At 38.7% G+C, this 26,654-nt stretch overlaps 1 protein-coding gene across 3 annotated transcripts in view; it reads left to right on the top strand.

Annotated features, from left to right (window-relative positions):
* LOC140495708 (fibronectin type-III domain-containing protein 3A-like) overlaps window positions 1-21,488 on the top strand; it is a 145,963-nt gene extending 124,475 nt beyond the window's left edge. For all 3 annotated transcript variants that reach the window (XM_072594714.1, XM_072594712.1, XM_072594713.1), the window contains 9 exons: window positions 1,793-1,898; window positions 1,991-2,166; window positions 2,787-2,900; window positions 7,911-8,060; window positions 8,210-8,493; window positions 8,612-8,824; window positions 9,481-9,647; window positions 11,646-11,767; window positions 19,529-21,488. In XM_072594714.1, the coding sequence (XP_072450815.1) occupies window positions 1,793-1,898; window positions 1,991-2,166; window positions 2,787-2,900; window positions 7,911-8,060; window positions 8,210-8,493; window positions 8,612-8,824; window positions 9,481-9,647; window positions 11,646-11,767; window positions 19,529-19,846 (1,650 nt within the window). In that variant the 3' untranslated portion in view covers window positions 19,847-21,488. The remainder of the gene's footprint in view (window positions 1-1,792; window positions 1,899-1,990; window positions 2,167-2,786; window positions 2,901-7,910; window positions 8,061-8,209; window positions 8,494-8,611; window positions 8,825-9,480; window positions 9,648-11,645; window positions 11,768-19,528) is intronic.
* Window positions 21,489-26,654: the final 5,166 nt, after the last annotated feature.

Below are 26,654 nucleotides of genomic sequence, written 5' to 3'. Positions count from 1 at the left end.
TTGAATGATCAGCTAAAATCTGTCTACAATAAAATTCAGTTCTTTTGGAGATAGTAAATCTTGTTTATTTACCTTTGGATAGCTGGCTCGGTGATTAGCACCGGGGACCCGGGTTCAATTCTGGCCTTGGATGATTGTAGGTGTGGAGTTTACTTATTCTCCCCATGCCTCTGTGGGCTTCCTCTGGGTACTCCGGTTTCTTCCCACATTCCCGAAATGTAGAGATTTAGGTGGATTGACCATGGGAAATCCAGGGGTACAGTCTTAGGGTAAGGGGGTGAGTCTGGATGGGATGCTGTTTGCAGGGTCGTGTGGACTGTGAGCCAAATGGTCTGCTTCCATATGTAGGGATTCTTTGATAGTTTCCTATGGGAAATCAAAGAACTCCAGTTTAGCAATTTACGTAAATTTCCTAGAAATAATCCATTTCCGTAGATATTGTAGGTGGGAGCTCTTGCATCACATAGCTGGTGGGTTAACATGATACATGATAATCATATTGGGAAGTCATTCCCTAATCTGCGCACAGCTTGTGAATAGCCTTGAAGTCAAAATGTAATAAAATTTCATGAGTCATGTGCCCGCAATATTTCCTCCTGCTATTGGCATCAGCCTGAGCTGAAATTTGGACAGTCTATTCAAGAGTTAGATTAGATTACATTACAGCGTGGAAACAGGCCCTTCGGTCCAACAAGTCCACACTGACCCGCCGAAGCGCGACCCGCCAAAGCGCAACCCACCCATGCCCCTACATTTACCCCTTACCTAATGCTATGGGAAATTTAGCACGGCCAATTCACCTAACCTGCACATCTTTGGACTGTGGGAGGAAACCGGAGCACCCGGAGGAAACCCACGCAGACACGGGGAGAACGTGCAAACTCCACACAGTCAGTCGCCTGAGGCGGGAATTGAACCCGGGTCTCAGGTGCTGTGTGGCAGCAGTGCTAACCACTGTACCACCGTGCTGCCCACTAATGGTTTTCAATAAGAGTTCTCCTGGTTCATGTTAGAAGTCAGTATAATTGAGTCGAAAGAGTTGCCTGAGAGTTTTACCATCCATAGGACAGGGAAACTTGTTCATTGAACTTAGTTTCACTTTTTTGAGGTTTTCCTGCATTTACCTGTGCTTTTTGTTTTGTGAAATGTATCTGCTGAAGGGAGACGTGCAAGGTTGAGCCCTCTTCTACCAGCCTGCTCACTGATCAATGTACCATAAAATAGCTCAGAAATAGCATGATGAGGTACCTCTGGGTTGGTTTCTAAACTCTTTGAAGATTGGGAATTCTACTTCCAATTAAGCAGTTTTGAAAGGCATCAGGGTTTTCCCTGTGGTGATGTCAGAGTAACTTGGTAAGGAGGTTGATTAGGCTTTGCATGTAACCCCAAAACAAAAGCTTTTACTTAAGCTAGGCAAGGTTCTTGGGTATATCATCCAACAATTTATTTTTGTAATTTTCCTTAATATAAGAATACAGAAGCAATTTAGGCTCTGTGCTGTGTATAAATAAGAGTTTAATAGAGAGGCGCACCCAACCATGAATCCTGCTGCTTTCAGACCAGTGTTGATGTTTACAATGGAATCTCCATGTGTTTCCGACAACATTTAGCTTGAGGAAGTGCAAAGCTACTATGTAAATATAGTAGAAATCTTTTCAGCGCCTGCATCAAATTGCACAATCAAATATCTGGAATGTTAAGGAAAATTGAATCATTCGTAACAACTTTAAACTATAACCTAAGTAATGTAAGGAAAATGATGCTATAATTAGTTTCTCTTGCCTTTAAACAGGTTTCTGAGGTTTTAGCTGTACAGACTGCAGCTGTCATTCCTGGAACTTGTCAACCCATTCGTCTGTCTGGTAAACCTAAAGCTAGAGAGCTGGCACTCCGATGGGGTAAGAACTTTCCTCTATATAATGCACTGCTGTCTGCACACTACCTACAGCTCAACTTAATGCTTCCTTTTCTCTTTATCATCACTTTGCAGCACCACCTGTGGTAGATGGTGGTTCCGCTATAACGGAATACTCCGTGGAGATCGGAGAGCCAGGATGGGATGATCAAAGACTTGTCTACAGGGGTCCAGAACTTGAATGTGTAGTAGGCAGTCTTTTGCCCGGGAAGATGTACAGTTTCTGGATAAAAGCTGCAAACAAAGTTGGGGTAAAAAGCAAACTCAGATAACTGATTTTAAATTTAACAGTTGAAATTAATGGTGATGGCGTGACTGTCAATAACTGGATGTGTAAAAGCACAAAATACTTGAAAAAAATTACATTTCAATGTGACTTTGAAAATTGTAGTTGAATGCAGTTATCAGAAACCTAACTCAAATTCAGTTTAAGGTAGAATCAATATTTGAATAATCTGTGAAATAATGCAATTCTAAATAAAATTAACAAAATAGAAGCTTATTAAAAATGACCAAACAATGGAATGGTTAATTCAGACCAATGTGAGAACAATTTGTTGATTTTATGCTTATTAATTTTTAATTAATTTTACATATGAAGATATATAAAAACAGATTGACAATTTTATTTCTAGTGAAGATTGAAATATTTTGAACAGACCATTTTAATACAATCATGGTATTTCCAAATATATGTTGAAAGCCTAAAACTCAATATTCCTTTGTAGTTTTAATACTTGCAGTCTTTAGAGGAGATGTTCAGATGTTGTGTTCATACTTTAGTTGCAGTAATCGGCAGTATGGTTTTGATGGTTGATGTTGCTTTTAATTAATGCATTTTATACGGCATGTGATTTGCTTTCTTCGATAGTATGGTCCACGTTCTGAGAGGACTGATATATCTACAGCGGCAGCCCCCCCAGACCAATGCAACATACCTGTTGCCACGTGTAAGACAGCCACATGTATACAAGTGCATTGGGAGGTACACTTTCTTGATTTTAAAATTATCGAGTTTAGTAGTGTTAAAGAACAAAAATGTGCAATAAAATCAGAATTATTTTTCAATCTATAATCGAAGGAACATATCAGATATTTCATTGTTATGGAATGTATTCTATCTGTCTATCGTAGGATATATCATGATCATCATAATGTATTTGTCATTCAGTTGTCACTTGTTAACGACCAAAATTGTCCAATCTACAAGGTATTCTCTGAACTGTATTGCACAGAGATTGATTATTGCCAACATACAACCACCACAGTCAATTTCCAGATCCTTTCATGTATCCAAGCAGGAATTCAAAGTTTTGTGTATCCTTCTGTGTTAGGTTTTTAGCTAAACATTATTGAGTTGTAATAGATTGTGTTCTTTCCACATTGTTTTTGGTCTGCTTTTAATGACTGACGCGATTATCCTGCATAGATTGCTATCGTTTGAAAAGAAATCCTGATGGAGTAACACTCAGGCTGAGTCTGGGGTGTAGAAAGCGATAAGGTTTTGACATATTGTTCTTATCCAAAGATTCCTCATCAGTGAAAAAGTGGCAAGGTTAGAAAAAATACAGAATAATAGCTCTGGCAGCATACAGCTACAGAGCTCAATATGAAAATGATTTCACTCGCTGACATTAACATAAAAAGGACAATTTCAAGATAAAATTTAATGCACTCAGAATACCTTCAATGTGTCTGAATAAAGCCAACTGAATCCATTATGTATGACACATTGTGCCAGCACTTGCCAGAGAGAGAACTTGTGTTAATGATGCACACTATTAATAATGTGGAAATCAGCCAGAAAATTGAGGATATAAAGGTATTCCTTGATTTGTGAATCTCCACACATTTTCATTAGATTTATAGCATTCTAATGGTTTTCTTCTGTGAGCTTCTCTTGCAAATAAATTGTCTATTAAATGTCACTGCAGGAAGTTATGTCCAAGAGTGAATAGTAGAAGTACCCTTTTTAGCAATGTCATCATTTTTAATACGCTGCCAATAAGAATATAAGAACTAGGACCCTCGAGCATGATTTTGATTCAGTTGTGTTGATCTCAACCTTGGCCTCAACTCCACTTTCCTACCCACACTTCATAACCCTTCAAACTTTACTAATTAAAATTCAGTCTGTCTCCTCCTTGAATTTATTCAATATCTGAGAATTCACTGCACTCTGGGGCATTGCATTTCATGGATCCCTGATGGGATCAATCAGAGAATACTGAGGGAGGCAAGCGGTCAAATTTCTGGAGCATTGACAAACATCATTGTATCCTCTTTGGCCACAGGTGAGGTTCCAGAGGACTGGAGAATAGCTAATGTTTAAAAAGGGTAACAGGTATAATCCAGGAAATTACAGGCCTGAGAGCCTACTGTCAGTGGTAGGAAAATTATTGGAAAAAATTCTTGGACAAGATCGGTAAGCATTTAGAAACAAATGGACTGGTTAGAGTCATGGAGATGAATAGCGTGGTCACAGACCCTTCGGGCCAACTCATCCATGCTGACCAGATATCCTGTATAAATCCATCATTTGGCCTATATCCCTCGAAACCCTTCCTATTCATTTATCGATCCAGATGCCTTTTTAATACTGTAATTGTTCCAGCCGCCACCACTTCCTCTGGGCAGCTTGTTCCAATATACACCACCCTTTGAGTAAAAAAGTTGCCCCTTAGCTCCTTTTTAAATCTTTCCCCCCACACCCCCAAACCTTAAACCTATGCCCCTCGTGACTTTATGAACCTCTATGAGGTCATCCCTCAGCCTCTGACGCTCCAGTGCAAATAGTACCAGTCTATCCAACCTCAAATCATCCAACCCCGGCAACTTCTGCATAAACCTTTTCTGAATCCTTTCATGTTTCACAGCATCCTTCCTATGGAAGGGAGACCAGAATTGCACGCAATACACCATAAGTGGCCGAACTAACGTCCTGTACAGCCTCAATATGACCTCCCAACTCCTGTACTCAATGTACCAATGAATAAAGGCAAGCATACATACACCACCTTCATTATCCTGTCTACCTGTGACTACACTTTCAAGAAACTATGAACTTCCATTCCAAGGTCTCTTTGTTCAGCATTGGTTTTATGCAGGGAGATTGCGCTTCACCAACTTGATTCGTTTTTTTTTTGAGGTGACAAAGATGATTGAGGGAAACACATTTGATGTTTTCTACTTGGATTTCAGTAAAGTCTTTGAAAGGTCCCTCATAGCAGGCTGATTAAGTCACGTGGTATAGGGTAAGTTGGCAAGCTGGATACAAATCCGCCTTAGTCATAGGTGACAGAGGGTGGTGGTGGGAGGATGCTTTTTGGAATGGAGGGTTGTGACTATTGGTGCTCAGCAGGGATCAGTTCTGGCACCTCTGTGATCGACATAAATGATTTTGTGGGAAACGTAGCAGGTCTGATTAGTAGGTTTGCAGACAATACAAAGATTGGTGGAGGTACAGATAGTGAAGAAAGATTGTCAGAGGATACAGCAGGATACAGATCAATTGGAGGCATGGGCAGAAAAATGGCAGATGGAGTTTTATCCAGACAAATGTGAGGTGATGCATATTGGAAAGTTAAGTACAGGTGAAATTATGCAGTGAATGGCAGAACCCTCAGAAGTATTGATATGCAGAGAGATCTGGGTGTGCAGGTCCACAGATCACTGAAGATAGCAGTGCAGGTAGATAAGGCAGTAAAAAAGGCCTATGACACGCTTACCTTCATTGGAAGGGGCATTGAGAAAAAGGATAGACAAGTTATGCTGCAGCTTTGTAAAACTTTAGTTAGGCCACACTTGGAATATTGTGTGCAGTTATGGTCACCATACTACCAGAAGGATGTGGATACTTTGGAGAGGGTACAGAAAAGGTTGACAAGAATGTTAACTGATAGAGGGGATTTTAGCTATGAAGAAAGGTTGGATCGACTGGATTAGTTTTCACTGGAACGTAGGAGGGGTGACCTGATAGAAGTGTGAGTGGAATGGATTGAGTGGAGAGTATGAGGCTTTTGCCCAGGGTGGGGAGGTCAGTTACTAGGGGACACAGGTTCTGGGTGTGAGGGGGAAGTTTAAAAGAGATGTGTGAGGCATGCTTTTCACACAAAGGGTGATGAATGCTTGGAACGCACTGCTCGAGGAAGCAGACAAAGTAACAGCATTCAAGAAGCACCTGGATGAATACACAAACAGGAAGGGAATAGAGGGATACTGTAAGTGAAGAGAGTTTTAATATGGAAGGGCAGAATGTGTTTAAGCAGGCTTGGAAGGCCAAGGTTGCTGTGCTGTATTGTTCTTTGTTATTTGATCTTTGAATCATGGCCATTTGAGAGAAATAATTTCTCGTTTCTGTTTAAATCTGCTGCTACTCCTAGAACTAGGACCTCTCATTTTAGTTTGCCTCACATGAGGAAACATCTGTTCTTCATCTACATTGTCAATCCCCTTTAGCATCTTTTACTCAGTTAGCTCTCCCGTTCTCTAAACATCGGAGACTATAAGCCTAATCAGCTCAATTTCTCGAGATTCACCCCTTATCCCTGGAATCAATCTAGTGAACCTCTGCCGAACTACCTCTAATACAACAATATCCCTCTGAAGTAAGCAGACCACTATTAGGTGCAGTACTCCAACTGCAACCTCATTGATAGTCTTGTATAGTTTCAGCAACGCTCCCCTACTTTTGTGGTTTATTTCTGTTGCAATAAATGTCAAAATTCCACTTATCCTCCTTATTTCCTGTTTCCTGCATATTAGTTTTCTGAAACTCATATACACGAAGGCACCCAGACCCCTCTGCAATTGAAGCACCACTCTAACCCACAAAGTGAGCAGTTTAAAGTCACCTATCTCATTCCTGTGTACAGTTACAGATTTTAATAATATCATACTTGAAGTTTTTTTTCTTACTTTATTTTATCTTTTAGCCCAATCTTTCTGTCTTTTACTATACCTGAAATGATTCGTAATTTACCCTCCTTCATTCCTCTGTTTCTTTGTAAATTGTCAAGGGTAATTGGTTGATTTTGCCACTCACTAAGGCCCAAATTACCTGTTGTCCTCTCAGCACCATTATTAGATCTTAGTTCCAACAATTTAGAGTGCAAAAATTGCAGCAAAAAGAGTGAACAATGATGTCTGACTAATGGTATAAAGCCTCAGGCATCCTCCTCCTGTAAAATTGAGCCCATTTCTATTGCTTCTCTCACCAGTTGTGTCTGACACCTTAGTCTGTGCAAAGAATGTTACTTGAGCATGTTGGGTGAACATTGAAGAACATATACCGGGAACGTTATCTTATATGGTGAACTACTTTTAAACTGAGAAGTAAAGGATTACGCAGATATGGCCAAATGAATACTGAGTGGCCTGGAGAAGAGGGTAGATGTTGAGAAGATGTCTCCATTGGTAGGAGAAACTAGGACCTGAGGGCATAGCCTTAGAGTAAAGGGAAGTCCTTTTAGAACGGAGATAAGGAGAAACTACTACTTCAGCCAGAGAGAGGTGAATCTATGCAATTCATTGCCACAAAAGGCTGACAAGGTCAGGTCACTGAGTATATTTAAGACTGAGATAGGTTCTTGAGTGTCAAGGGTTATGGGAAGAAAGCGTAAGAATGAGGTTGAGAAACTTCTCCTCTGTCATTCAATCATGGCTGATCAGACTCTGGCCTAATTTCTGTTCCTATGTCTTATGGTTAGTGCAGGAAGTCTGGATGCAGGTTCTCTCACAGTAGGTACGTGAAAAAATGCATGTTAATAGAATGTGCATACTTGGCAACACACAAGAATGCAACAAAATGAAATTCACAAGGGAACCTTCAATCCTGTTAGTTCAAGCACATTGTGAGCGGTGTCTGTCTTTGGGCATTTTATGTTCTGATGAGTATTAAATGGTTTGAAATAAAATATCTGTTTGAAGGAATTTTTGGCATTAACAATATCGATCTGCATTAAGTTAAGCTTTACTTATTTTTATTTCTCCTCAGTGCCCTCCATCTAATGGTTCTGAAATCACAGAGTTCAGGCTAGAATTTGGAGGCATGGAAGGTAGCATGCAAGTTATTTACTGTGGTCCTGCCCTGAGTTATGAAGTGAAAGCCCTGACACCAGCAACAGCATACTACTGTAGGGTTCAGGTATGAACAATAGGTTAATTTTAATATGGCATTAGAACAAAACACTCTTTCTTGTTTTCATTTATGTAATTACCATTTTAACAATTATTTTGCTCCACCTTTGCATTGTTGAAATGAGCCTTTTGCATCTTTTTTCTTGCCTCACTCAGGCTATGAACGCTGCGGGTCCTGGGTACTACAGTGATACTGCCATATGTATGACACCTGCCTCTGTGCCAGCTGCAGTCAGTGTACTGCAATTGATTGACGAAGACCAGCTTGAAAATGTTCTTCCTTCACCATCAACGTGCCTTGCTATTCAGTGGGAGGAGCCTTGCTGCCATGGATCGGAAGTCATTGGTTATAACATAGAATATGGAGATAAGCAAATTGCAGGAGTAAACAAAGTCACAAGTGCCATCATTGAGGATCTGCAACCAGATACAGCATACAGGTAAATGGTTAGACTAAGTTGGTTATAGTTTGCATTATCTTCTGTGAACAACTGTAACATTTGAGAGTAGTTTTGAAATCCTACTTATCAGCATTTGACATGTCACTGTTATTTTCAGAATACGAGTGCAGGCCATCAACAGTATTGGAGCAGGCCCTTTCAGTCATTCCATTAAAGCCAAAACAAAACCACTACCTCCTGAGCCACCTCACCTTGAGTGTGCAGTTTTCAGCTACCAGAGCCTTAAGCTTAAGTGGGGGGATGGGCCCAGCAAAGCTTTAAACACAAATTCAACACAATATACCTTGCAGATGGAGGACAAATTTGGAAGGCAAGTATGGCTCCATTCAAATCTATCTTTTATTTCAGATAACACAAATAGCAAAATTCATCCATGCATTGACCAGCAGGCTATTTCCATTTGTTTCAGTTTGTTGTATTTTAAACAGTACTTTACGCAATCTGGTGATGTGGATGTCAGGGTTTACAGTCATGACCCATAAACTAAGAAACTCGTCGACCTTGCCAGGCCATCCCGACAGCAATCTGCAGAGTGGTTGGGAATTGGTGACACCCTACATCATGCTGTTGCTGGCATTGTATAGAAACCAGCTGATCCCACTCATTCTGAAAATTCATTGGTTTGCTGTAATGTGATCATACCATCTCTGGTCTCTGTAGACATTACTGGAGTCAGCTATACTACCTATTGATCTGAGTGATTCATTAACTATGGTTTTAATTTACACGGTGAAGTATTTCACATGCCAGAACCAGTTTATACAGACAAAAGAAGAGATTTTTTTTCCTCTGTTTATTAATGTGACCTCCAAAATGTTGTATAGTGTAAATACTTCATTGCACAAATAGCTAGTTATTTAATTTAATTTAATTTTGGTCAAGTGGTATAATTTACTTTTAAGGGTAGTGCTTTCAGCTGTCTTTATAACTGCTTGAATATAGCTTTGCTATTTGTATATTTTACAGGTTCGTTTCTGTCTACAGTGGGCCTTGTCATACATATAAAGTCCAGAGATTGAATGAATCCTCAACTTATAACTTTAGAATTCAGGCATACAATGATGCTGGAGAAGGACCATTTTCTGAAGTTTACACTTTCACCACAACCAAATCTCCTCCTCCTCCACTTAAAGGTAGGTCCTGTGAAAGATCTGTTTTATTGAATGGATGTAGGTTTAGTAACACCTACTAGAACCATATGAAATGATCATGGTTTCCTGATGAGAATGTAGCAACTAGAAAATCTTTGAATTAATTTTATACCTAGGTTTATTCCCATTCTGTTATATATCAACTTGCTTTTGATCATCCTGCAATGAAAAAGGATGTTAAATCACTATAGCAAGTTAGTCACTATTTTCTCTCTCTTAACAAAGATATTAAGATTGTTTTGTTTAAAGCTTGTCATTATAAATTGATATTTACTTGTAGACAACTGTGGTGTTGTCTCACCCATTGAAAAAAGGGGAAAAGATTAATGATCCCTGAAATAATAACATGAACTCTTGGCGAGTTAAAGTTTACAGAGGGAGATACCTTTGTGGACTGATGTAATTGCTCTATGTAATGTCAGTCATGAAGTATTTATGCTTAATATTCTCAAATGAATAGTTTGATTTATGTTGCACATAATCTTATGTGAACCTAGTAAATAAAGTGCTAAAGACTACCTTGCCACATTGCCTGGAACAATTAATTGTGAAGTTCAGAATCACATAAGCAGAAATAATGTCAGTGAATGTAGCAAAAAAATGCTGTGTTGAATTTAAGATTCCATTATCAAAGAGTCCAGTACTGAGTTGTTGCAATGCTGTATTAGACGAAGAGACATTATAGTAATGGTTCTGTGTACTACTTTCCTTCAGTACAAACATGGTATTTAAGCAATCAGTACGATTAATTCTCATTAAGTTTTAAAAAGCAGTTCCTTTAGTGAAGTGGTTTATTTATTCCCCTCTTAGTTATCTTCTGTTTAAGAAAGGAATAGGCTTGTGTAGGATGTTCATGGAAGAATTTCAGATGCAGTAATTGTAGTAATATGCTTCCCCATATGTTCCATGCCATATAAATACACCATGTTTCAGCAATTTCACCTTATTAATTCAGAATAAGTTTTTACTGTATTAAAGATATAACACTTGAATAATGAGAAAGATCTGATGAAATGAGCCTTGGGTTGTATAATTCAGTGGTATGTAAATAAATGCAAGTGGCTTTGCACGTGTCTTGTATAGTGTTAGAGTTGGGACTGTGGGAATATATATTCAAACTTAAATGTGAGAGGATGCCCTGGAACTTTGTTTGGAAGAACATTGAAAGTCAATATAAAACAAATCTACAATTTTAAAGGGGGGTGCAGGAGCAGAAGGATGTGGGTGAAGGTGTGCACGGGTCATTGAAGGTGCCAGGACAGATGGAGACAGCGGTGACTAAAGCATAATATTCTCTGCTTTATTAATAGGGACACATATTGCAAGAGCAAGGAATTGATGTTGAACTTGTACAAGACACTTGTTAGACCTGAACTGAAATATTATAAGACTGCCGTGTTATAGGAAAGATGGGAATGCATTGGAGAGAGTGCAGAAGCAAGTTACAACATGATTTCAGGAATGAGAAACTTCAGTTATGGGGTTGGATTGAAGAAGTTGGGACTATTCTCCTTGGAGAGAAGAAGCTGAGAAGAGGTTTGATAGAGGTTTTGAAAATCATGAGTGGACTGATCAGGGCAGATGGAGAGTAGTTGTTTCCACTTGTAAAAACAGAATGAGAGGGTATAGATTTACAGTAATGTGCAAATGAAGTAAGGATGTTGTGAGAAAAACACTCTTTAGGGTGTTAGGGTATGCAATATACTGCCTGAAAATTTGGGTGGATGCAGGTTCAGTTGCGACATTTAAGGCATTGGATGATTATTTGGATAGAAGTGGTGTGCAGGGATATTGGAAAAAGGTAGGAGATTGGCACAATGTCATCTAGGGAGCCAAGTTTATATAATGGGCCAAATGGCTGTAACAACTTTGTGACGCATTAACTTGAGATTTACATTTATAAGTGACAGAAAGAAACCACTTCATTTTAACTTTTGGATATTCTCATTGGTCTCATGTATTTTGTTTTATCTTTTTTAGCTCCCAGAGTACAAATGTTAGAAGAAAACACTTGTGAAATCACATGGGAAGCACTGCAGCCAATGAAAGGGGATGCAATTGTTTACACACTTCAGATAATTATTGGGAGAGAAACTGAGCAGGTAGAGTTAATTCAGTTTTTTGATCTATTACGCAAGCCTTAAATATACCAAATGTCTTAAATGGAACTCTTAATGTTTGTAATGCTTTTCCTGTCACAGTCTAGCTTTCTCTGTCAGTCTTGAATTTCACATCAAATTTCTTATTTTATAGAATGAGCTAGATGTTACTTCATAAAGTATTAGCATAAGCTGGCATACAAATGTCTAATTAATTGAGGTTCCAACTAATAAATAGGAATGGAGAAAATTGATTAATTCAATGTTTCTGTCTCTAGTATAAGTTAATACATTAAATATTTAAAGGTTTATCTTCTCTGCTTGCTTTCTAACTTAGTCTTTTGAAATGACTTAATAATTTAATACATACTGCCTCCCAGTGAGGCAGATGTTGGTTTTTTTTGTAATTTCAAAGCTTTGAGATTCATTAATTTTTCCTGTAGGATGGTACAGTACTTCTCTTTTTCTATATTGAAATTATATGTTTGTAATCTGATTTTTATTAATGGCAAATGTCCAATGTATAAAGAGAGCTAAATATGGATGCAGTTCATGCATCTGAACTACTGAAGCAGGGGAGAGGAATGGGTTGCATTTCAAACTTGCATTAGGTATTAATGCCATGGGAAATTGGGAGGTTTCAAGAAAAATCAAGAGTTAGCAATGCTCTTGTTTTACTGAGAGCTTCCGTAGCTCCAGAAGGAAAGTATCAGAGAATCAGGCCTAAAGACTTGAAGAGAAGGGAATAGAGGCAAAGCATAGTTTAAGAAAAGGTTCTCGCCATTAATAATTGCTTGAGATCTTAACCTTGCCAGCAGTAATAGCACGTGTCCCATAAATTTCATGACAAAATGGTTACTGTCTATTTAAGAAGAATCATCCAGTGAGGCTTTGAGAGTGGAGCAAAATAAGAAGGAGATGGTGACGTTATTGGGGTTGTACTTTCAGCCCCCAACTAGTCAATGGGGATTAGAGGAACAAATATGAAGAGAGACTGGGAAGACTTGTAGGAGCAATAGGGTTGTCACAGTGGAGGATTTTAATTTTCCTAACATAGACTGGGACTGCCATAGCATTAAGGGCTTAGATGGGGTGGAATTTGTTAAGAGCTTTATACAGATTGTCCTATTTGGGAGTGGGCAAAACTCGACATACTGTTGGGAAATCGAGCAGGACAGGTGACTGAGGTGACATTGGGGGAGCACATTGGTACCAGTGGCCCTTGTTCTATTAATTTCAAGATAGTTATAGAGAGGGGCAAAACTGGTCCACAGGTTCAAGTTGTAAATTGGGTTAAGGTGAATTTTGATGGAATTAGACAGCAGCTTGCGGGGTTTGGTTAGAATAGGATGTTTGCAGGCAAAGGGACTTCTATCAAGTGGGAGGCTTTTAAAAGTGAGATATCCAGAGTACAAGGTCTGTATGTTCCTGTGAGGGTGAAAGGCAAGGTTGGCAGGAATATGGAACCCTGGATGACAAGAGATAATGAGGCTTTGACCAGAAAAAAGGAGGAGGCAACTAGGATCAAGGGAATTCCTGGAGGTATGTAGGGAATACAGGGGGTTACTGAAGAAGGAAATCAGGAAGGTGAACAGGGGGCATGAGATAAACTTGGCTGAGAAGATTAGGGTGAATCCAAAAACGTTCTTTAAGCATATTAAAGGAAAATGAATAACTAGAGAGACAGTAGAATCCTTCAAGGACCAAAGTGGACTTGTATGTTTAACTCCTCAATGAATATTTCTCCTGTGTTTATCATGGAGAAAGATATGAAGACTTGGGATCTTGGGGAAGTTAGTGGTCATATCTTGAGGACAATCTATTTCGCAGTAGAGGAGGTGTTGGGCATATTAGAATGTAAGAAGGTGGATAAATCTCCTGGTCCTGACTAGAGATATCCACGGACACTGCTAGAGAAGAAATTGTGGGGGCCCTGACTATATGTTTTTGTTTCATTGTTAGCCACGGGTGGGGTCCCATAAGACTGGAGTGTGGCGAATGATGTGCCGTTATTCAAGAAGAACTGCAAAGAAAACCTTGGGAACTATAGACCAGTAAACCTAATACCTGTTGTAGGGAAGTTACTTGAGAAGATTGAGAGATCAGATATACATGTGTTTGGAAAGACAGCGTTTGATTAGGAGCCATCAGCATGGCCATGAACATGGACGATCTTGCTTCACAAATTTGTTTGTGTTCTTTGAAAGTGGAGTCACAGGTAGACAGGGCAGTGAAGAAGGCTTTTGACACACTGGCCATCATCATAGAACATAGAAAAGCACAGCACCGAACAGGTCCTTTGGCCCACGATGTTGTGCCGAGGATTAACCTTAATGTAAAACAAAATAGCTTGACTTACGCGCCCCTCAATTCACTGCTATCCATGTGCATGTCCAGCAGTTGCTTAAATGTCCCTAATGACTCTGCTTCCACCACCACCACTGGCAACTCATTCGCTGTATTCACAACTGTCTGCGTAAAGAACCTTCCTCTCACGTCCCCTCTATACCTTCTAATATCTTAAAGCTATAACCCCTTGTGCCAGTCATTCCTGCCCTGGGGAAAAGTCTCTGGCTATTAACTCTATCCATGCCTCTCATTACCTTGTATACCTCGATCAGGTCACCTCTCTTCCTCCTTCTCTCCAGACAGAAAAGTCCAAGCTCAGTCAACCTCTCTTCGTAAGGCAAGCCCTCCAGTCCAGGCAGCATCCTGGTAAACCTTCTTTGCACCCTCTCCAAAGCCTTTGTATCTTTCCTATAGTAGGGCGACCAGAACTGGACACAATATTCCAAGTGTGGTCTCACCAGGAACGTGTAGAGCTGTAGCAAAACCTTGTGGCCTTTAGACTCAATCCCCCTGTTAATGAAAGCCAAAACACCATATGCTTTCTTAGCAACCCTATCCACTTGGGTGGCAACTTTGAGGGATGTATATACTTGAACACCAAGATCCCTCTGTTCCTTCACACTGCCAAGAATCCTGTCTAGTCTTATATTCAGCATTACTTCGCATTTCTCAAGGTTGAACTCCATCTGCCATTTCTCAGCCCAGCTCTGCACCCTATTTATGTCGTGCTGCAGCCTGCAATAGCCCTCGACACTGTCAACAGCACCTTCAATCCTTGTGCCATCTGCAACTTTACTAATCCACCCCTCGACCTCCTCATCCAAGTCATTTACAAAAACTACCAAGAGCAGAGGCCCAAGAACAGAGCCCTGCGGCACCCCACTCAACACTGACCTCTAGGCAGAATACTTTCCACCTATAACCACGCTCTGCCTTCTGTCAGCCAGCCAATTCTGAATCCAGATAGCTAAATCTCCCTGTATCCCATACTTCCTGACTTTATGAATGAGCTTAACATGGGGAATCTTATCAAATGCTTTGCTGAAGTCCATATATACCACATCCACTGCTGTACCTTCATCGACGTGTCTTGTCACCTCCTCAAAGAACTCAATAAGATTTGTGAGGTATGACCTGCCCCTCAGAAAGCCATGCTGACTGCCTTTAATCACACTATGATAGTCCTCCTATCCTTCAAAATTCTTTCCAAAACTTTGCTGACCACAGGTGTAAGACTGACTGGTTTGTAATTGCCAGGGATTTCCCTATTACCCTTCTTGAAAAGAGGAACAACAAAATTAGCCTCCTTCAGATTCTCTGGTGCGACTCATATGGAGAGTGAGGAAGCAACGTCAGTCAGAGCATTGAGTATAGAAGTTGGGAAGTTATGTTGCAGTTGTACAAGATGGTGTTGAGGCCGCACTTGGAAAATTGTGTTCAGTTTTGGTCACCTTGCTATAGGAAGGATATAGTAAACTGGAAAGAGTGCAGAAGAAATTTACAAGGATGTTGCCTGGACTCCACAGTAAGGAGATAAACTAGGACTTTTTTCTTTGGAGTGATGGAGACTGAGGGGCGATTTTAGAAATGTATAAGATCCTGAGAGGCATGGATAGAGTGAATGCACTCAGTCTTTTTCCCAGGGTTGGGGAATTGTGGACTAGAGGGCATCAGTTTAAGCTTAGGGGGAAAAAAAAATAAAAGGGAACTTGAGGGGCAACCTTTTTATACAGAGGGTGGTATGCATATGGAATGAGCTGCCAGCAGAAGTTGTTGAGGCAAGTACATTAACACCATTTAAAAGGCATTAGGACACATGCACGAATAGGTTTAGAAGGATATGGGTCAAGTGCAGGGAAATGGATTTAGCGTGGTAGACATTTCGGTCTGCGCAGACCAGTTAGAACCAAAGGACCTGTCTCCATGCTGGAGGAGTCTATGACTCTTAAGTATTTTAATAATTTCTATAAAATTCCACCCTTTGTCATTCTTAAAAATTGGTGTCAATTATAAAGTTGGGTGACTGACTGTGTCTTGCTATTTAGACTCTACCAGTTACTTGGTAATCAGTTTGGTTGCTATTATGTAAAATTATTCTTTAAAAAGTCTTAGTAAATGAGGGTGTCAATGTTAAATATTTTAGCCTCGAAATTCTACTCGTATGCAGTAATGTTTTGTTTGCCAGAAATCGCAATCAGTAACTTAGTCTTCCTTCTCCTTTCAGATATTCTTTGTTGTATCTATCATAAGATCGGTTTGTTTTTTCCATAACATTAAACTTTGAAGTGTTACCTTTTTTTGTAAGATATCCTGAATATTTACAAGTATGTATAACTTTATTCCCTGTGGCATTGCATTTAGAGAGTGTAGAGTACGTCCAGGGAAAACAGAAGCTTTTACCATGAAAGCATGAATTTTTTATTAAAATAGGAGAATTTAAATTAGAAAAAAGGCGCTGACATTTGTTTACATTGTACAATTGCAATATGAAATCTGAACCATCACAATCCTCGTGTTGTACAGCTTGGCATAGGTTACAGATGAACATTTCAGCACTGCTAATTAGGGCAGTAGGAATACTGCAATAGTTGAATAAATCAGTACAGCAGTAGGAATTTTTTTTAAAGGGGGCTGAGACACTGGAGAATTCATGACAAATTTAATGAATCGAGAGACCTTTGGGCATAGTAATAAATTAAAAAACAGGCATGGTGAATTAATCAATTAATTGAACATTGACCACTGACAAATCAATAGAGTAAGGAGCACACTACACTCATTCAATCAATGAACCAGCAGACAGCGACCATTTGGTAAGTTAATGAAGCAAGGAACACACTAGCAATTGTTTGATCAATGGAGCAGCAGATACAGCTACCAACAAATTGCTCACTAACGCATCATTGATTAATGGTGAATCGAGGGGGCACTAAACAGTGGCAAAATAAAAACTGGAGAAGCAAACATCCGTCTAACTTTATAGCGAGCAATTCTACGGTGCATTTACTAATATATGAATGTACACATTAAGTTCGTAAACCAAATCTGTTTCAGACTGATGTAGTTGATGGTGGCATTTGTGTATAGCTTGATAAGTTAAAGACTTTGCATTCTTAAAGTGTCTTTCAAACCACTGGATAAAATAAAGCACAATTTAGTTAATCAAGTACATTGGAGTAGTAATCAGTGTTTGAATTTAGGAAATGTGGATGTGTGAATGTAGGTAGTTTAGATACAGTAGTTCTTCCTAGCATTAGAGGTTTCTTTGTGATTTTAAATAAGAGTCATAGAAATGTACAGCACAGAAACAGACTTTTGGATCCAACTTGTCCATGCTGACCAGATTTACTAAATAAATCTAGTCCCATTTGGCCCATAGCCCTCTAAACCCTTCCTATTCATATACCCATCCTGATGCTTTTTAAATGTTGCAATTATACCAGCCTCCACCACTTCCTCTGGTAGCTCATTCCACACACGCACCACCCTCTGCTTGGAAAAAGTTGTCCCTTAGGTCCCTTTTAAATCTTTTCCCCTCTTACCCAAACCTATGCCATCTAGTTTTGGACTCCCCCACCTTGGGGAAAAGACCATGTCTCTTTACCCTATCCATGCTTCTCATGGTTTTATAAAGCTTTATAAGACCTGCCAAGGAAAATATCCCCAGCCTATTCAGCCATGATCTATATGTACTTCAGTAAGGCATTTGACAGGATTCATCATGTTAGACTGTTTAGCAAGGTTAGATCAAATGGTAAACGGGGAGAACTAGCCATTTGGATACAGAACTGGCTGAAAGGTAGAAGCCAAAGGGTGGTGATGGAGGGTTGCTTTTCAAGCTGGAGGCCAGTGACCAGTCGTGTGTCACAAAGATCGGTGCTTTTCGTCATTTATATAAATGATTTGGATGTGAGCATAAGAGGTATAGTTAGTAAGTTTGCAGATGACACCAAAATTGGAGGTGTAATATACGGTGAAGAGGGTTACCTCAGATTACAACGGGATCTTGCTCAGATGGTCCAATGGGCTGAGGATTGGCAGATGGAGTTTAATTCAGATAAATGCAAGGTGCTGCATTTTGGGAAAGCAAATCTTAGCAGGACTTATACACTTAATGGTAAAGTCTGAGGGAATGTTGCTGAACAAAGAGACCTTGGAGTGCAGGTTCATAGATCCTTGAAAGTGGAGCCACAGGTAGATAGGATAGTGAAGGCGGCGTTTGGTATGCTTTCCTTTATTAGTCAGAGCATTGAATACAGGAGTTGGGAGGTCATGTTGTGACTGTAAAGGACATTGGTGAGGCCACTTGTGGAATATTGTGTGCAATTCTGGTCTCCATCCTTGTAGGAAGGATGTTGCGAAACTTTAAAGAGTTCGGAAAAGATTCAGAAGGATGTTGCCAGGGTTGGAGGATTTGAGCTGTCGAGAGAGGTGAATAGGCTGGTGCTGTTTTCCCTGAAGCATCGGAGGCTGAGTGGTGACCTTTTATAGAGGTTTATAAAATCATGAGCACGGATAGGATAAATAGACAAGATTTTTACCCATAGGTTGGGGGAGTGCAAAACTAGAGGGCCTAGGTTTAGGGTGAGGAGGGAAAGATATAAAAGGAACCTAACGGACAACTTTTGCACGCAAGGGATGGTGCGTGTATGGAATGAGCTGCAGGAGGCTGGTACAATTACAACATTTAAAAGGCATCTGGATGGTTACATGATTAGGATGGGTTTAGAGGGATATGCGCCAAGTGCTGGCAAATGGGCCGAGATTAATTTAGGACATCTGGCCGACATGGATGAGTTGAACCAGAAGATCTGTTTCCATGCTGTACATCTCTATGCCTCTCTCTATAGCTGAAACCCTCCAACCTTAGCAATAACCTTCTAAATCGTTTCTGAACACTCACATTTCACAACATCCTTCCAGTAGTAGGGAGACCAGAATTCAAGGCTGAAAATGTGTTGCTGAAAAAGCGCAGCAGGTCAGGCAGTATCCAAGGAGCATCCTGTTCCTTTGATGCTGCTTGACCTGCGCTTTTCCAGCAACACATTTTCAGCTCTGATCTCCAGCATCTGCAGTCCTCACTTTCTCCTCCTTCCTTCAGACCAGAATTCAACGCAATATTCCAAAATTGAAGGATAAATATTGTCCAGGGCTGCACTTTGGAGATAATTCCTGCGCTCCTCTTCAAAAAAGACTCAATACATTATTATATCCAGTTGAGGAGGCATTCAGACCTCAGTTTAATGTTGCACCCTCTGCAGGTGCACCACTTCGTTGATATTACATTGGAGTGCCAGTGTAAGATTTTTATGTAAGATCCTGGATTCAGACCAAACATTAACTGAAAAAGTTGTTTAAATATATTTTGTTTAACAAGAGCTGAATTACTTATGTTGTTTTTGGGCTTAAATCTAGGTGTACAAAGGGCCAGGGACTTCATTTCGTTTAACAAACTTTCAGACAAACTGTGAATATCGGTTCAAAGTCTGTGCTGGCCGCCAGTATCGCGATGCTGCTGGAATGCAAGAACTATATGGACCTTATAGTCCCACTGTGCCATTCTCATCTCAGAGACAAGAACCAACATCAAGTAGTACTGAAACTACAGTAGATTTCACAAAGGTCAACAAGGAAACACTAACTGATGAGCAGTTTGCTGCCCTGATTGTTGCAGGCTTTGCTGTAGTTTCCATTTTGTTTGCTTTCGTTATTCAGTACTTTGTAATTAAGTAGAGAATGGAAAACACACTAATGGCTATGTTTGTATCATCTACGATAAAGACTCTGGCTTTTTTCTCGGTTTATTGTCCAAATTAAACTGATTGGAAATTATTCTACGCTGAGAACATGCATTTCCATCTTTGTTACTGCTGACCAATGTGAGGCAGTGATAACAAAACCCTTAGCACGTGCAAAGACACAGTTTTCATAAAAGGGTCAGCTGAGGCTTCTAATTCTCATAACAGCTGTTCTGTAGACAGCTAGGATTGCCTTAGTATTTTAGACTCTCAAGCCAGTGCTATCCAGCCAGTAGAGGTTTAGGACAAAGACTTTGCAAAAGGAGCCCTCTTAAAGAGCTGAGAGAGATGCCGTAGATTTAAGCCAATTTTTAACAATAGTAGGGAACACACTGAGACTCAATGGTTTTTATGATCTAGAGCAGAGCTTTATTAGTGGTCATGACTTCAGATGAACTATGAACTACTTTAGTACAAATTTCTAGTGCATATGATTGGTTTCATTACACAAAGGAAAAACATAACCATTGCTGGCTGCAGGGTAATTAAATGTGTATTGAACATGAGTTTGGAAAAATGTAGTTTGTACTATGCGGTTAGTTTGAAAAACAAAAGGCCCTGCAAGTGGCATCACCTGCCTATTTAGGTGACAGTGTTGGGCCCCAGATTTGCATTTAAACTTTTTTGTTTTCTGGCAATCCATGAAGGTAGTTCAGTGCTAATGTGTTTGCAGGAAACTGCAGCACTTTGTAGCAAAGCACAAATTTTAATAATGTCTCTGATTGTAACAGTGCAATATAAAGGTTGCAGTTTGTTATAAATGTTTCACTGTTTGGTTAAAATTGTGCAGTTTATTTCCCCAAAAATACAATACTAAGAGAAAAGCAGAAAACTAAAATGTGAGTTTCTTAATTTTCCCTTTAATAAAAGTAGAGGAAAATAACACAGTCCTTAACTTTTGTCCCCAAAGGTATTGTGAATCTCAGAACAAACTTGCAATTTTAGGTGATCATTTAATGTTTTGCTAAGCATGATTTCCAAAATGCTGCAGGGTACCCAAATGACCATTATTATTAGATGTCATCTTACAGAATGTCAGTATTACATTCCATTACTTTTGCATCAGAGATGGCGCCATTTGGTTTTTTAATGATGCCCAAATGGAAGAAATCTGAGTTTTAACATTTAATTTTCGACCAGCTCAGTTGGTTTGTGAAGAAAGGAAGGGTTGAGTCATTGTGTTGTGAAGTAGCAATATATTATTTTCTCCTAGGAATTTCATTTATGGTGCAATTCTAGAATAATCTCTCCAAATATATATCTTCCATTTTATATTTTATTTATTACGGTTAAGTCGTCCAGGAAATTTATGTATGAATGTATTGTTATACTTGTAGAAAGTCTTAACTTAATTAACAGTTTCTCAATGTAGTGGAACCCTTGTGTTTGCCCTGTTACAAAGTATGTTTCCGTATTCAGATAACTAAACAGAAGCAAATGTTTTAGTCTTTATATCCTGTAGAACGGTTTAAGTGCTTTACTTTCTTGGTGAGCCTGTATCTTTGTTTCCTGTTTCATTTTTATTTCTTAAATGAATTGCGGCATTCAGTTAAAATAAAGATTTGGGATAGAGCTTTTTTTGGTCTGTTTTGCCAAAGGTGATATCTTTTGATTTCAGTTTCTTTTAATGGAACAAGCCACATAGGTGGTAGTTAGTTGTTTTATGGTGGTATTTGGTTGAAACAATGCCATGTTGACATCTGGGCAAGCTGTGCTTCAGCAAGTCATCAAAAAAATATACAACTGGCAGATTTCTCGACTGGAGTATTTTCATAAGAAACTTATGGTGCCTGATTCTGGATGTTTTACGTACAATAAACATAAATTGTATAACTGCTTCAACCATTGGCAGTAAGTTGATTACTGCAATTTATTGTACTGGGTACAGTAGTAATTTTATGTTGCATAGTTTTAATATTAAATATACATTCCAAAACATACCTTAGGTGGCATTAATGTACTAAATCTTATTACTTTCAACTTTGTATTGTACTATATCGAATCATTCACAGATTCATGTTAAAACTGCCATTCCTATGTATGACTAAACTGTAACTATCAAATAGATAATATATTTAATAATGGCCAATAAAATGTAAATTAATTACATAAAATGTTAAGGTTTTGTACATCTATACCTTATTTCAGATTATAGCAAGTGTTTGGTTCTACATTTGATGTGTTGTACTCCTGCATCCATTACCTAAGTCTGAGTTAAGTCTCAAAATATAAATCATTTGACAGAAAATTGTGTTTTGGATCATAACTGAATTGTAAACTTTGACAATTTAACAAAAACTATTTTCACAAAGTTATTTAGCATGGAATTAACATGGAGAAATTGTCAGTCATGACTTGAAGACTATTTTGATTTGCTTTATGAATTCAGATTTCCATGCCAACATGAAAAAATTGAAGGAAGACATTTTCCCAGTGATTGAGATTCTGTGGGCATTTTTTATATAAGTAATTTGCACATATCTGTAGATAACTAAAAGTCTTGTGTGTATGTGATGCAACTATGATATGTGGAAGAGTGCATACAGAATTGCAGGGCAGGGATAAGACAGCTATTTATAAAATCCTTTGTAAAACTCACTAACATTTTGAATGGAAATGAACTTAACAGTAATGAGTATTGAGTGGCTACATCATTGAGGATGAACGCCTAATGTTGCACAAAGGCCATCATGTGCCTGAATTCCTACACTGAAAATTTTCTAAGTGGCTAGATATTAGCTAAAGCGCATCAGACAAATCAGTCTTGTTCTTCCTTACCAGTGGGATTACACTTCAAAAGTACCTCATAAGCATTTCACATTCTAATGATCACGAAAGGCATTATATTATTGCAAACTTTTCTTCACGTTGCCAGATGGGTTCAAGGTTTAGCATTTACTTATGAGGTTTTATATGTTAGAACATCACTTATTTTACAAAGGTTTAAAGATATTTAGCTAAAATGTCCCACTGGGTCCTCTAACCTCCTGCCACAGCTTCATTAGAAACCTGAAGAAATATGTAGTCAGTGTTTTCAGCGTTCTTTCTAATTTCAGTTATTACAACAGAGACTGCATTTCTATGATTGTTATATCTCTGATTTTTACCACGTAATTAAAGCTTACATTTAATGCAATCTATGGAAGTGCTGCACTACTCAGATCTTATTTTTTTGGGTCAGTCATCAAACTGAATGTCCTAATGACACAGTAACACTCTTGTCAGAGCTTGAGGGTCTCAGCCCCACTTCAGATCACAATCCAGGCTAAATATCCAGTATTTTACTGAGGGGTGTTTCAGTACACATTTTCTGGATGGCTTCATTTGTCTTAATGAGACATTAACCAGGATCACCCCTTTTCTCAGGCAGGTATAAAACATCTCATGGCAGTATTCCAAAAGAGAGCAGGCAATGTCTTCAGCCAATTCTGTCTGACCAGTATCATTAAAAAGCAGGTTATCTGATGATTGTCATGCTTGTCACAATTGTAGGAACTTTCTGTGTACAATTTGCTTGTTGTATTATCAAAATTACAACATTTAAACACAGAATATTTCAAAAGTACTTCATTAGGTAGAGACAGGTTTCATAAACGCAAAGATAAATGATCAGATAATGTATTTGGTGATGTTGATTAGTAAAGTACTTCACAACTAATAAAGTACTTTGGGACAACCTGAGGTCATGAAAGCTTAGTATAAATATAGCTATTTGTTTTTGAGACCCTTTTGTTCTAATGGCTGTAAAAATATTCTCATGGCATTACTTGAAAAGGAAGATCCATTGCCCTGACTAGCACTGAGCTCTCAATCAACATCACCAAATACATTATCTGATCATTTATCTTCGTGTTTATGAAACCTGACTCTACAAGTTGACTCATGTATTTGCTTACATGACGCTGACTATACTTTGGGGAAACAAATGGAGCCCTTGATTGGGCAACATAAATATGAGAGTTTCTTTTCACAAAAAAATTAAATATTTGAAGGAGAGCAAATTGAAAAGCTATGGAGAAACAGCTGGAGGAGTGAGACTAATTGTCAATTATCTGCAAACCATTGTCTGACACAATCACAACAGGAATCTCATGTAGCAAATGTTTAATGCAAGACACTAATGACTACTATTGTGGTGATGAATATTTTGTTTTACTTCTGTCCACTGAAAAATACTCAACAATCTAAGGTAAGACTATCCATCAAGCATCTATTCCTACTTATTCCCATGTTTTGGTGGGAAAAAGTTTTGGAGATCAGTGACTCTGTGCTTAATCCTCTGACTAGAATATGTGTCACAGCAATGAAATTTTCAATGATCTTGAATGCCCCTGGTCAGTACAGTTGTTGGCTTAGCCCTGTTGTATTTGCTGATCTCTGATGTCCCCAGTGTACCTTGTCTAGACTATTTGGAATGGTCGGCCTTTTATCAAATGTCAGCAAGTCATCAGCAATTGTGAAATGTTGTTGATGTTCAAGTTAGGCCTCCCAGCCAATGTTTGACACTGCCAAATAATGACAACACAGTCTCAGTCTTAGGTTTCAGTCCAGACTTGATTGAGCCACTGTGGCCCGAGTATACAACTCCGTTCCTCCAATAAATTTGAATTAGTCATCGTAGGTGTTATGATGATGATGAAGGCGTGTACTGTACCTTTGAGAGAGTGAATGTTCTTCTGAACTGAGAGCTTACAAGCACCTATGTGATACAACTTAGATGGCAGTCTGACTGTACTGGAAGACTGAAAATATGTAGCATTTTTCTGTGAAATAGATAACTGAATTGGTTGCTGTTTTGACAACAGTTTGAATTTAACTAATCAGTTTAAATTATGCCCCAGGATACAAAACCCCAATCAAGTTTGAATTTATTGTTTTGCCAACATAAAACCAATGAGACAATCCGATGTTGGGGACATAAAAAAGGCAGGCATTTTGAAAATTGAAGACAGAGCAACTGCCATCAACACAGATCCAAGAAATTAAGAAACACTCTCTATCAAAGGTACCTTTTCATATGAAACATACTCGCAATGAAAAAAAAAGGCGACCCAGGGAGATCTTCAACCAGAAGAAGACAGATTCCGAAGATGACAGCTGCTGTGTGGTTTTGAAATTAAGCTGATGTAATTTTAATAAGTGTCTTATTGGAATAACATAAAGTTGGAATCAGGTAATAATCAGTCAAGAGAAAAGATAGCTTTAGAGTTGTGAATAGTTGTTTAATGTTCAATTTTAGAGAAAAAGAATAAATTTAAAAACCATTACAGTTCAATTGCAGATCGAGGTAAAGTATTTAATTTTGATTTTATTGTATTATAATGATTCACTCAGGCAAGACAGCTACAGTGGAATGAAAATTGATTAAAGGATTGGGAGGTCCTAGTATTTAGTACTATAGTATTTCTCAATATTTCTATTTTGTATCTAGTATTCTGGTATTTACACAACATTGTCTGCCTTGTCCTCATCAATCATCTTTGTCACTATATTTCTCTTAGCTAAGGCACCCAAAACTGTTCACAGCATTCCATGTGTTCTGTCTAGTTTGCCTTGTGTAGTTTTAGCAAAATGTCCCTACACTTATAATATATTCTCTTTGAAATAAAGGCCTACATTCTATTTATCTTCCCTATTATCTGTTGAACTTGGATGCTAACTTTTTGATTCATTGATTATTCCCAAATACCTCTGTGTTGTAGCTTGCTGCAAACTTTCTTCACTTAAATCACATTCAGTTTCCAATTCTTCTCGCTAAAGTGCATAAGCTCCTCTTTCCCCTCATTATATTCCACCTGCCAGATTTCTGCACACTCACTTTGTCGTCCCCATTCCATATCAGTTGAAGCAAACACTCAGAGACACAGTATGGCTAGAGAGTGTGGTTGCCCATGTACACACAGACATGAGATCTGAGTCCTCCCTCGAACAAGTTTCTTCAGGAATTATATAGTCACTTACACGGAGCAGCATCCAAATAAGGCAACATCTATATTGATTGGGTGACCATTACAATCAGCGAGCATCAACAGTCAAGATTAAGCCATCTGGCATTACACAATAGATGTTCTTCACCTCGTTAAATAACTACCCTTGCCTCCAGCACCTCATTGTTTACTGAAAGTTCTTATCTGGTCAAAGTCATGCTAGCTGAGCCTTTATCATGCAACCTAAGCTTAACTCTTTCCCTACCTACTCATACCTGAAAGACATTCTCAACTTAACCTGTCCATGTACAGACTCTTTGTGTCATCCTTACCGATTGCTTTCCCACTTGTGTTTGCATCATCTAGAAACTTGCCGATTGTACATTCAATTTCCTCATCCACAACATTGATATAAATTTGTAAATAATTATGGTTTCAGTACTAATCCTGGTGGCACTCTATTAGTTCCAGTTTGCCATCTGAAAATGCTCTGCTTATCCCAAATCTGGCTTGTCTTAGTTAATCACTCCTCCACGTAGTACCTCCAACACCATGGCCTTGTACCTGGTAAGTAGCATAATGTATGCTACTTTCAAATACCATCTGTAAATCCAGATGTGTTACAGTTACTGTTTCCCCTTTATCAATTCTGCTTGTTACCTCCACAAAGAATTCTAGTAAATTTGTCAACATGATTTCCCCTTCCTGAAGATATGCTGACTCTGCTTGAGCATGTTATATAATTCTAAATGCTGTTATTAGATCTTTTATAATAGATATGAACGTTTTTTCAATAACAAACAGTAAGCCAACAGG

Source organism: Chiloscyllium punctatum, chromosome 25 (genome assembly GCF_047496795.1).
Source record: "Chiloscyllium punctatum isolate Juve2018m chromosome 25, sChiPun1.3, whole genome shotgun sequence".
Classification (NCBI taxonomy): Eukaryota; Metazoa; Chordata; class Chondrichthyes; order Orectolobiformes; family Hemiscylliidae; genus Chiloscyllium; species Chiloscyllium punctatum.
The sequence above is the reverse complement of the archived record's forward strand: the minus strand, read 5'-3'. Positions and strand labels throughout refer to the sequence as shown.